The following is a 9,117-nucleotide window of genomic DNA, read 5'->3' as shown; positions in this document are numbered from 1 at the left end:
CCTCTCTCATTATCCCTGCTGATGCCGTATTTTGCATGCAGTGACATCATTAAGTTTCCAAAACTAAAACAGCTGAGAGGACATCCAAGAATGACCCTGTGTCAGAGAGCAGGGTGGAGATAGAGTAACGTGCCCTCCCCCCAAATATATGAATGGATTTGAGGATTAACTGTTTTGGGGCAGTGTTTACGGACTGCACAGAAGATACAAACACAAAGAAACAAACAGTCTGATAAACATTTTTAAAGGTTTTATTGCAACAGTTAAACAGAGTGAACTTAAGAATGGATTTGCAGCCATGTTAAACACATTTTGACTGAAAATTCAATCAATTCAATATATTTTTGTGTAACAGAAAGAGATGCACAGGTTGACAAAACTATTTTGACAGTCTTGATTGTCTTTGTTGATTGATCTCCTGACAAAACATTTGTCTGTGTCAACTCAGCTTTCTACTTCAGTTGTGTTGTTGCACTCTCTGCACATTTGACAGTGTTGTTTTGCATGTTGTCCTGATGTGTCGCCTGAATGTTAATGTGTTCTCCATGTTGTTTCACTAGCTTATTATAAACCGGTCTCATTGCATTTTGTGCAGTTTAACAACCAATAAAATCAGGTTTGGATTTCCTAAATAAGTTAGTGGAATTTAGTTAGCTTGTTAGCTTATTAGCACAGTCAAATGACAGGGAGCACAGGACACTAGGATGTAAGGTCCAGCAGTATTGGTATTATATTGATACTGTGATATTAGAAGAGATATCGACATAGATTTTGGATATCATAATATTGGAAGTGTCTTGTCCTGGTTCTAAAGGCTGCATCACAGGAAAATGATGTAATTTTCTGAACTTACCAGACTGTACTAGCTGTTCTAATATTTGCCTTTACCCACTTCTTCATTACATCCACATTATGGATGATGATTATTTATCAAAAATCCATTGTGTAAATATTTTGTGAAGGCACCAGCAGTCAGTGCTTGTCGCAATATCAATATCAAGGTATTTGATCGAAAATATATATTGCATACAACATGCAAAAACAGTGTGCAATAAGACAACTGGAGTACAGTTTATGGTGGAAGTGACACAGGTGACACGTTTTTTTTCAGGTGACAATCAGATTGTTAAAATAGTTTTGTTCCGACTGAAGTGCAGTTAAAGGTTGAACATACAAAGACAAATGTTTTGTAACATGTTCAGCTGACAGACACATTGATCAAGTATCAGGTTTTAAGCATTTTAAAGTAACATTTCAGCCAGTATGAGAGTTATAATCTACACACAGCTCCACATTCTTACATCCTGAAGCCAAAAGAAGTTGATGGAATACATAAAAAAAGACCCCAGATAAAATAATGACTCATAATAATTAGTGGATGATTACAGTGTCATGCTTATCTCACATACTTTATTTATTCATATAGGTATTTCCTTGATAGTGTCTTATGTGTTTATTTGATATTGGACAGTTTTAGTGGACACTACATCACAGCTATGAAGTGCAAAGCAATAAAAAGGCTCTGACAATGAGAGATTTGTGTGAGGTGACGAAGGCACAGGTGAGTCTATCCCATAAATAATAGGGTCATGTGATTAAAAATGAAACAGTGTGAGTGTTAACACAGAGGACATGATGTAAGAGCAAAAAGATCCACAACTCAAACAGTGCAGCTCAGGTCGTCACCCGACATATTTGTCAGAGGTGTGTGGGTGCTTTCTGAGTCATTTTCAACCACATATCTTGCTTAAATCTTCACTACATCTTATCGTTCCCTACACTTTACCCCTCTCTGTTATTAATGTCCTCACTCTGCCTCTGATTCATTTATTCAATGTGAGGCTGAATCTGTCTGTTCTGCACCTCTGTGCCGCCGTCTGAGATCAAACGGAGCCTCTCCTGACTCGGATTTGTGGGGGTCATCTGGAGGGGACCCAGCAGCTCTGCAGCACCTGTCAAAGGATTTATTCTTGTAGTGACTGATGCAGATGACTTGAATAATGTTGAAATTCCCTACACTTGTGTTTTTGTACCTGCAGCAGCGTCTTTTTCATCCTCTTGCTGGTTGTTGTTCACGTTATTGCCCCTATCTGACAGCAGTCCATCTGCTCTGAGCTGTAAACAAAGAGGAAAACAATCACTCGGAGCTTGCTGAGACTGAGCTACAGCACCTGAGAGGGATCAGGTCATATTTCACACTCACTTAAACACCAAACTCATGAAGTGTGCGCAGCCCTGCAGCTGTAGTTAAACATTGTCTCTCCTCTCACCTGTTGCGGCCCCCACTCCTCTCCCAGCAGCAACCTCACGTAGCTGAGGACGAAGAGGAGACTGAGGAAGATGAAGTTACTGGACACGCCCACCAGGGCTGATAGGGTAGGGAAGTTGAACAGCAAGTATCTGACGTGGAAAAACAAAGAAAAGAGTTGTTATGGGATGCCAGTAATTATGATGAAAAGGCTGCAGTTATCCCACTTTCTCTCAGTTTGACTTCTGTGCCAGGAAGTTTTTTTTTTTCAGTCATTTCCTCCAGAAAACCACAAAGAAAACATCTGAGTGTGATGCATTTACTCCACTGTGGGCTGTTAGTGTAGGAGGAGACATAAAAAAGTGAGTTTTTCCAGTGAAGAAATGAGTCCTGTGGTTACAGTCGTTGTGTTAATGAGGCTGCTGTCAGTGGAGAAATTTATGTGTCTTCATCCTCTGCGATACATTTTCTGTCAGTGCTAAGATAATGATGCTCTTCCTCTTTTAAAAGGTCACTGACATGTGGTGTTTAATGAGATTAATAACTCATTCTCTTGATAGTAGATGGAACAAATATGAAACATGTCAACGTGTTATATTGTAGAAATCTGGACAACTAATCACAGTAACTGCAGCCTCACTTTGTGCTGTACGTTTAAAGATTATAGATTTTTTTAATCATGATGTACACATCTTACCTTAAACCAGTGAAGTGAGCATGAATGTTGAGCTCAGAGGAGTAGATCTGCACCTTGTTGGACAAGATCTCAATGAGGGCCGTGACCGAGGGGGCATACTGTGCACATGAAGACAAACCTATGAGATAGACATCCCAGCCCACTGACACATGCCAACACATTCATAAAGCAGAGCAGGACTCACAGGGTCGTCCGTGTAGTCTGAGAAGAGCTCCACCTCCAGCACTTGTTTCTGCTCAGCGACACCGGTCAGAAAGGCCGGGAGGAACAGCAGCGTTCCCAGGTACCTCAGCAGGTCAGATCGGTATCGCAGCATGCTCTGACCACAGCAGGACAACAGAGTCATACACACAACACAGGGCTTAATTCAGTCTCCTAAGGATTCATTAATCTGCTCTTTCCTTACAAATGTATGATGCCATATCCCCAGAAGATGTTTTCACTGATATCATGATGAATACTTCCGGAAGGGTGACTGATGTTGTCATTGATGGAACTCAATGATTTGTGCCCAGTTAAATTAACACTAGCAAAAGCTGATCTCAGTGGACTCAAAGAAGCTCAGTTTTTGTTTAAACCTGACGTCACATTTTGAAGTTTTGAAGCTGTACTTTGTGACAGAGTATTTTGTGATGCTGATCAGTATACTTTATATTCAAAACATCTTATTATTCAATGCACAAATATCACAAGCCTGTAAAACTACCATATCAACACCTCTCAAATATAGTGCCAGGCTTCAAAAGTGGTATTTATTAGAACACTGGTTCCCAATCTGAGGGTCCAGCCCCCTAAATGAGGTCCCTAAAGCTTCATGGTGGGTTGTGAGGCCTTAATTTTAAGGGTTGTAAGATAAATTTTTCTAAAAATACACAGTAGGTCTATACTTCAGCATTTCATTACATTCTGCAAAGAAAAATAAAATTAATTAATTGTTATTTCAGTAAGGGCCTGTTGAAGACCTAAACACAAGCTATATTGACAACCCAGTCTCATTCCGCAGTCGTTGAATACCAGCGCAGTGACTTCCACGTCAGACACCAACAAAAAAAGCCATCCTTCATGTAGGCATGATACGCAGCCAGGCGCTGGTGTCAGCGGGAAACGTGGCTGAACGACAACATAAGTTAAGGGCAAAATGTCCAACTAGGGTGAATGGGAACGGTGGTGGATGGGTCCAGCCATCACCAACTTTCGCCTTAGAGGCCAGAGTCCGCTTCCTGTATGACTGTAAAGCCAAACCCAGTTTTTTTTCTTAACTTAACCATGTGCTCTTCTTTTGCCTAAACTTCACAACATGCGTGTTAGCTAAATATAATCACGTGTGTTTGCTGTTGAAAGAAAAAAATGTAAATTTGTGGTGTAGTACCGACGTAGTGTGCTTACTTTGAAAGAGACTTTATGCAAACTGTACATTTCCTGTGAAAACAGAAATGTGTTTTGAAAAGACACAATGCATGTAACAGGCTCAAGTTGACACAGCGTCCCAGAATGTCAACAACAGACGGACCCAGGCTACCTTGCACATTAAATCGACATGAAAAGTCCACGACCAAGCCTCAGAGTAGAACACTGAATTTGTCAAAATAAAAACCACTTTTAAGTATGTTTGATTGCTAGAAATGAAAGGAAATACACAATGTCTGCTTAAAATCCATAGAAATGACTCATTTCACACAAACTTCCTGCAGTTACTGCATCCATTGTTTCAGTTATTTGTACTGTTTACCAGCTGTTCTGTATTGTTACTGTTATGCATGGCATATGATATGAAATATCCATAAAATATGTCACTTAGTCAGGGGTCGTCAGTTTACTCAGCATTAGATAACGGGGCCCTTAACAAACAAGGTACTTTTTTTTTTCCAGATCACTCAGTGTTTAATATAGTAGTCTTCTTACTATATAATGACAAAAACTCTGTCTGTCTGTGTGTCTGTTCCACATTTTTCTCCTCACTGACTTGGTCAATCCATGTGAAATTTGGCACAGTGGTAGAGGGTCATGGGAGGATGCGAATGAAGCAATATTACATCAATTGGCCAAAGGGGGGCGCTATAGCAACCGATTGAAATTGCAAACTTTGAATGGGCATATCTCATGGCCTGTATGTTGTAGAGACATGAAACTTTGCACAGAGATGCCTCTCCTCATGAGGAACAAATTTGCCTCAAGAACCCGTAACTTCCGGTTATATTGATTTTCCTCCATTTTGAATTTTTTGAAAAACACTTAAATTGAATCTCTTCCTAGGAAGTTTGACCGATCTGCATGAAACTCGGTGAACATAATCTAGGGACCAATATCTAAAGTTCCCTCTTGACAAAAGTTGGAAAACTTACTAAAACTGAACACACATAATCTGAGGGGACCCCTCCATTATTGACCCCATCAAACAAAATGGGGCGCTAGAGAGCTAATTTCTTATCTAGGCCTAACCGCCATATGAATTTTTACTAAACTTGGTAGATATGTAGAACAGGACGCCTCAAGGTGACTGGAGAAATTTAACTCTAATTGGCAACTGGGTGGCGCTATAACAACAGAAAAATGCTTAAAAATGGCTAAAATGCGACCGATCGCTGTGGCTCCCCCTGTGGCCGATTGTTTTTTTCTCTTCTAATTTTTGGTATGACTAAGTCATGGTATGGTATGATGTACATAATCACGGAAACTGTCAGTGTGTCATTCTGTCTGTCCCATGTTTTAAAACTACACATAGGCATTGAGGATTGGCATAGGTAGAAGGTGACAAAGCTACCAATGGGTATGGACTAGTTAAAGTTAATGATGGCTGCCCTTACATATCTAAATTCACTGGAAAAGCTTTCCTCCCATCATGTATTTGTTGTATCAGTCACCAGTTCACGTGTTCATCCTGCCAGCTCAGTCACCTGAGCACTGAGATCACCTTCTTTTGCGGTGGAGCTCTGCAGCAAGCATAAGCAGCCCTAATCTGGCTCTGACCAGGCTGTGTGATTAAAAGGTTAATGTGCGTCAGCGCTGTACTCACAAAGCGAGAGCTGGTGGCGGACAGCAGCTGTCTTGCCTGAGAAACACACAGCAATGCAACAGTGAATCATTGAGTTTGCAGGATCTAGTAATGAAGCAGTATTTGATTGTTTGTACACATGTGGCCACATGGGAGCTAAAGAAATCAGACACTCACAGAGCGAGCAGAGGAGGCAACTTTCCCCCCATCCCGAGAGAAACAGGTTGTCTTGATCATGAACATCCCCAGATCCTGATTGGTTGGGGAATCAGGCATCTCCAGCCGTAGAGACATCCGATAGGCCTGGCCGAATGTCAGAGCCTAAATATAAAGTTTAAAAAGATTACACTCCTGGGAATAGACACAGATACATACACATACACACGCACACATTCATACATACATGTTTCTTATTCCTCATCAGAGAGACGTTTGCCACTGGATAAGAGCACCAAAAAGATGAAGGAGATTCACAGTCTGTCCTGCACACATAAATATGAATGACTGAGTGACAGTAAATAGTAAATAGCACAGGAATCAAACACAGCTGGACAGGAGTTCACACACACACACACACACACACACACACACACACACACACACACACACCTGTAGTAGTAGTGCACAGGTGAGGAGTAAGCAGCCCTGGGCATGTACGAGTAGTAGAAGCTCCCATATAAAAAGGCTGCGATCCAGAGGAGTAGGAGGACAAAACTTGACACAACAAAGCCCTGTACAACTCTCTGACGGGCACGTGACATCACCATGACGACAGCATCCCTGAGCCTCGGCAACCCCTCACCAATGAGCATTGACAGGTCTCCATCATCTCCTGGACGTAAAGAGCTGTCTTGATCCATGAAATCTAAACATCAGTAAACAAGGAAGCAGGTGGAACTTTTTAAAAAACAGAACAACTCATGAAGGGTTAAAATCACCACATTACGAGCATGTTTCAAAAGATAAGTGTAAAGAATTAATTAGAAGTATCATACCACTGGCTCAGTCCTACAGTCTCTGTGGTTGAAATGTCTCGAGTGTCATCCAGAGTTAGCCTATCTGGTTCTTATTCAACATTTCCCTGAAACAGATAGATCAGGCGTTGTGTTAAACTCAACACGGTTGGTGATGTAATGATCTCATGGAGCCAGAGACAGAAGCAGCACTTTGATACACTGAGGGCTGTGAAACCACTGAGGCCAATCTCAGTCACAAGCAGAGGCCTCTGACGCCAGATGACTGAGGGGGACTGTGTCAGCAGTCACATATCACCCTGACTGTAGTGCATGTATCTAGAAGCAAAGAAGCTACTAATAAGAATTTGTTTTGACACAGTATGTGTTGTGTAATAATGGTGATGCCATTCATCACTATTCCTCAGTGGGCATCAAGTGTCTGTAAAGGACTCTGAGTGGAAGCTGATTTGTGATAGCTCTCAATCATTCTCCTATAGCAGCCGACACAGAATCTTACAGTCTAACCTAATACACAGGGTTTACTTGATGCCGTATCGTCTCCACAACACAAGTAGTAGCTACTCAGAGTACTGTCCGAGATGTACGACTGAAGCAGGGACTCTTTGACACATGTTCTGGACATGTAGATGTCTGGAACAGTACTGGAAATCTATCTCTATAGATTAGTTTATAAAAAGAATTGTGGGGGTGGAGATCCCAACCAACCCATGACTGACTTTACTGGGGACAGTTTCGCCAGTTATGAGAGGCAATTTTCAGTTTGTAAGACCAGCCCTGTTGCATTAAACAAATGGAAAAGTGAGGAGCCCCCTAGTGTGTCTCTATGGCTTAAAGAGTTCCCATCATACCTACCCTCACAGAAGATTATGTATAATCTCAGAGAAAACAACATTATTTTTTGAGAAACGCTGGGAACCTTTGTGAGCATTTTACACAACAGAACTTCTGAAGATGCAGATGTTTGATCGGTAATTGAAGTGAATTTTGTTTGTTGGGGGGGGGGGATAATAAATGGAAAACTTTCTGCTAGTACTTTAATTTTTTTTTTTTATTATTCATATTTTTTTATTTTCTCATTTCATGTAGCTAAAGTTCAGTGAGTAACTTTACTTAAGTATTGAAGTACAAATTTGAGGTACTTGTACTTCACTTGAGTGAAGCTGAAATGATCAGTTGATTAACCAATAAGTTGATTCACAGAATATTGGGAAAAAGTGGCAACTATTCTAATAATCTTCTTAAACATTTCATGGTTCCAGCTTCCCAAATGTGATTATTTGCTTCTTTTCTTTCTAATTATCTTGATTATTTTTGAGTTTTAGAGTCTCGGCTGGAAAAAACAAGCATTGTGAAGGTGTTACAGCGGCAATCTTTCTGCATTAATTCATTTTACTTTTTTCTTTTTTACTTACTTTAAGTATATTTTCCTGATTATAATTACTTTATATACTACTACCAGTAGACACTGATTTTAGTTCTACATTACGTATGCGGGACCTTTTACTTGTAACAGAGAATCTTAACAGTGCAGTATTAGTTTGTTTTTTAATGCTAAAAAAGCACTAACTTAATGTTAATGTATTGTCTATCTGCCAGTGTATTTGAGTTTTACAAGTTGGAAAATGACAGAAATAAACGTAACTAACAAACTTAACTAAATGATCTGATTACTTCATCTACCACTGCTTTTAGTTTAAATGATATTTAAATGTTAAAAGAGGAAGGGAGTAGGGACTTGCTCAACACATAAATGAACTCTGACATGCAGATTTTCAGATTACGAGTCATGCAGGCAAGGCCTGTAACATTTTTAACTCAAAATTCAAACCAAAACTTTAAGAAAACAGTCTATCTAAACCTCTGGGTGGTTTCCAACAGCAACATGCCTGCAGCAGTGCTCTTCTTGTCTTGTGGTAAAAACTCACCTCTGGTTTCTGCTGGTCAGAGATGAGCTGTTGGGAAATCACTTCTCCTTTCCCTGAAGTCTCTTTGTCAACACTCTGACACTGTCTGGATAAAATGCTGTTAACAGAACACTCCCCTCAACAAAATTACATTAGCTGCTGAGAAGCTGCCATTGGACAGCGTTTAGTCCATCCCACATGAAGAGAGACGCTGCTGCTGTTGCCAACTGGAACAGAGTTCTTAGTGTTGAACATGATACCGGCAACAAGGCTAAGGATTAAGAACAGGAGTTTATACT

The 9,117-nt window shown here is 40.4% G+C and overlaps 1 protein-coding gene across 3 annotated transcripts; it reads right to left on the bottom strand.

Annotated features, from left to right (window-relative positions):
* Window positions 1-235: 235 nt before the first annotated feature.
* Window positions 236-8,939, bottom strand: LOC117253159 (seipin-like). 3 transcript variants are annotated; one of them, XM_033620536.2, is made up of 11 exons: window positions 8,840-8,939; window positions 6,933-7,018; window positions 6,547-6,802; window positions 6,341-6,419; window positions 6,115-6,258; window positions 5,959-5,994; window positions 3,130-3,264; window positions 2,946-3,043; window positions 2,271-2,400; window positions 2,034-2,115; window positions 236-1,952 (listed from the first exon to the last, which is right to left on the bottom strand). In XM_033620536.2, the coding sequence occupies exons 3-11, from the start codon at window positions 6,795-6,797 to the stop codon at window positions 1,828-1,830; spliced, it is 1,080 nt and encodes a 359-aa protein (XP_033476427.2). In that variant the 5' UTR covers window positions 6,798-6,802; window positions 6,933-7,018; window positions 8,840-8,939; the 3' UTR covers window positions 236-1,827. The 3 variants fall into 3 exon arrangements, with proteins under 3 accessions (XP_033476427.2, XP_033476436.2, XP_078025511.1); XM_033620545.2 differs by lacking the exon at window positions 5,959-5,994; XM_078169385.1 differs by lacking the exons at window positions 6,933-7,018; window positions 8,840-8,939 and having other exon boundaries at window positions 6,341-6,414; window positions 6,547-6,748.
* Window positions 8,940-9,117: the final 178 nt, after the last annotated feature.

The sequence above is a fragment of the Epinephelus lanceolatus genome, chromosome 7 (assembly GCF_041903045.1).
Source record: "Epinephelus lanceolatus isolate andai-2023 chromosome 7, ASM4190304v1, whole genome shotgun sequence".
Lineage (NCBI taxonomy): Eukaryota > Metazoa > Chordata > Actinopteri > Perciformes > Serranidae > Epinephelus > Epinephelus lanceolatus.
The sequence above is the reverse complement of the archived record's forward strand: the minus strand, read 5'-3'. Positions and strand labels throughout refer to the sequence as shown.

Bases quoted from the DNA above. Each gene is read 5' to 3' on its own strand.
- LOC117253159 (XM_033620536.2), bottom strand. From the start codon at position 6,797: ATGGATCAAGACAGCTCTTTACGTCCAGGAGATGATGGAGACCTGTCA. The intron at 3,265-5,958 runs GTGAGTACAGCG...TGCTGTGGTCAG, and splicing joins CCGCCACCAGCTCTCGCTTT to AGCATGCTGCGATACCGATC. The intron at 3,044-3,129 runs GTGAGTCCTGCT...TCATGTGCACAG, and splicing joins CAGACTACACGGACGACCCT to TATGCCCCCTCGGTCACGGC.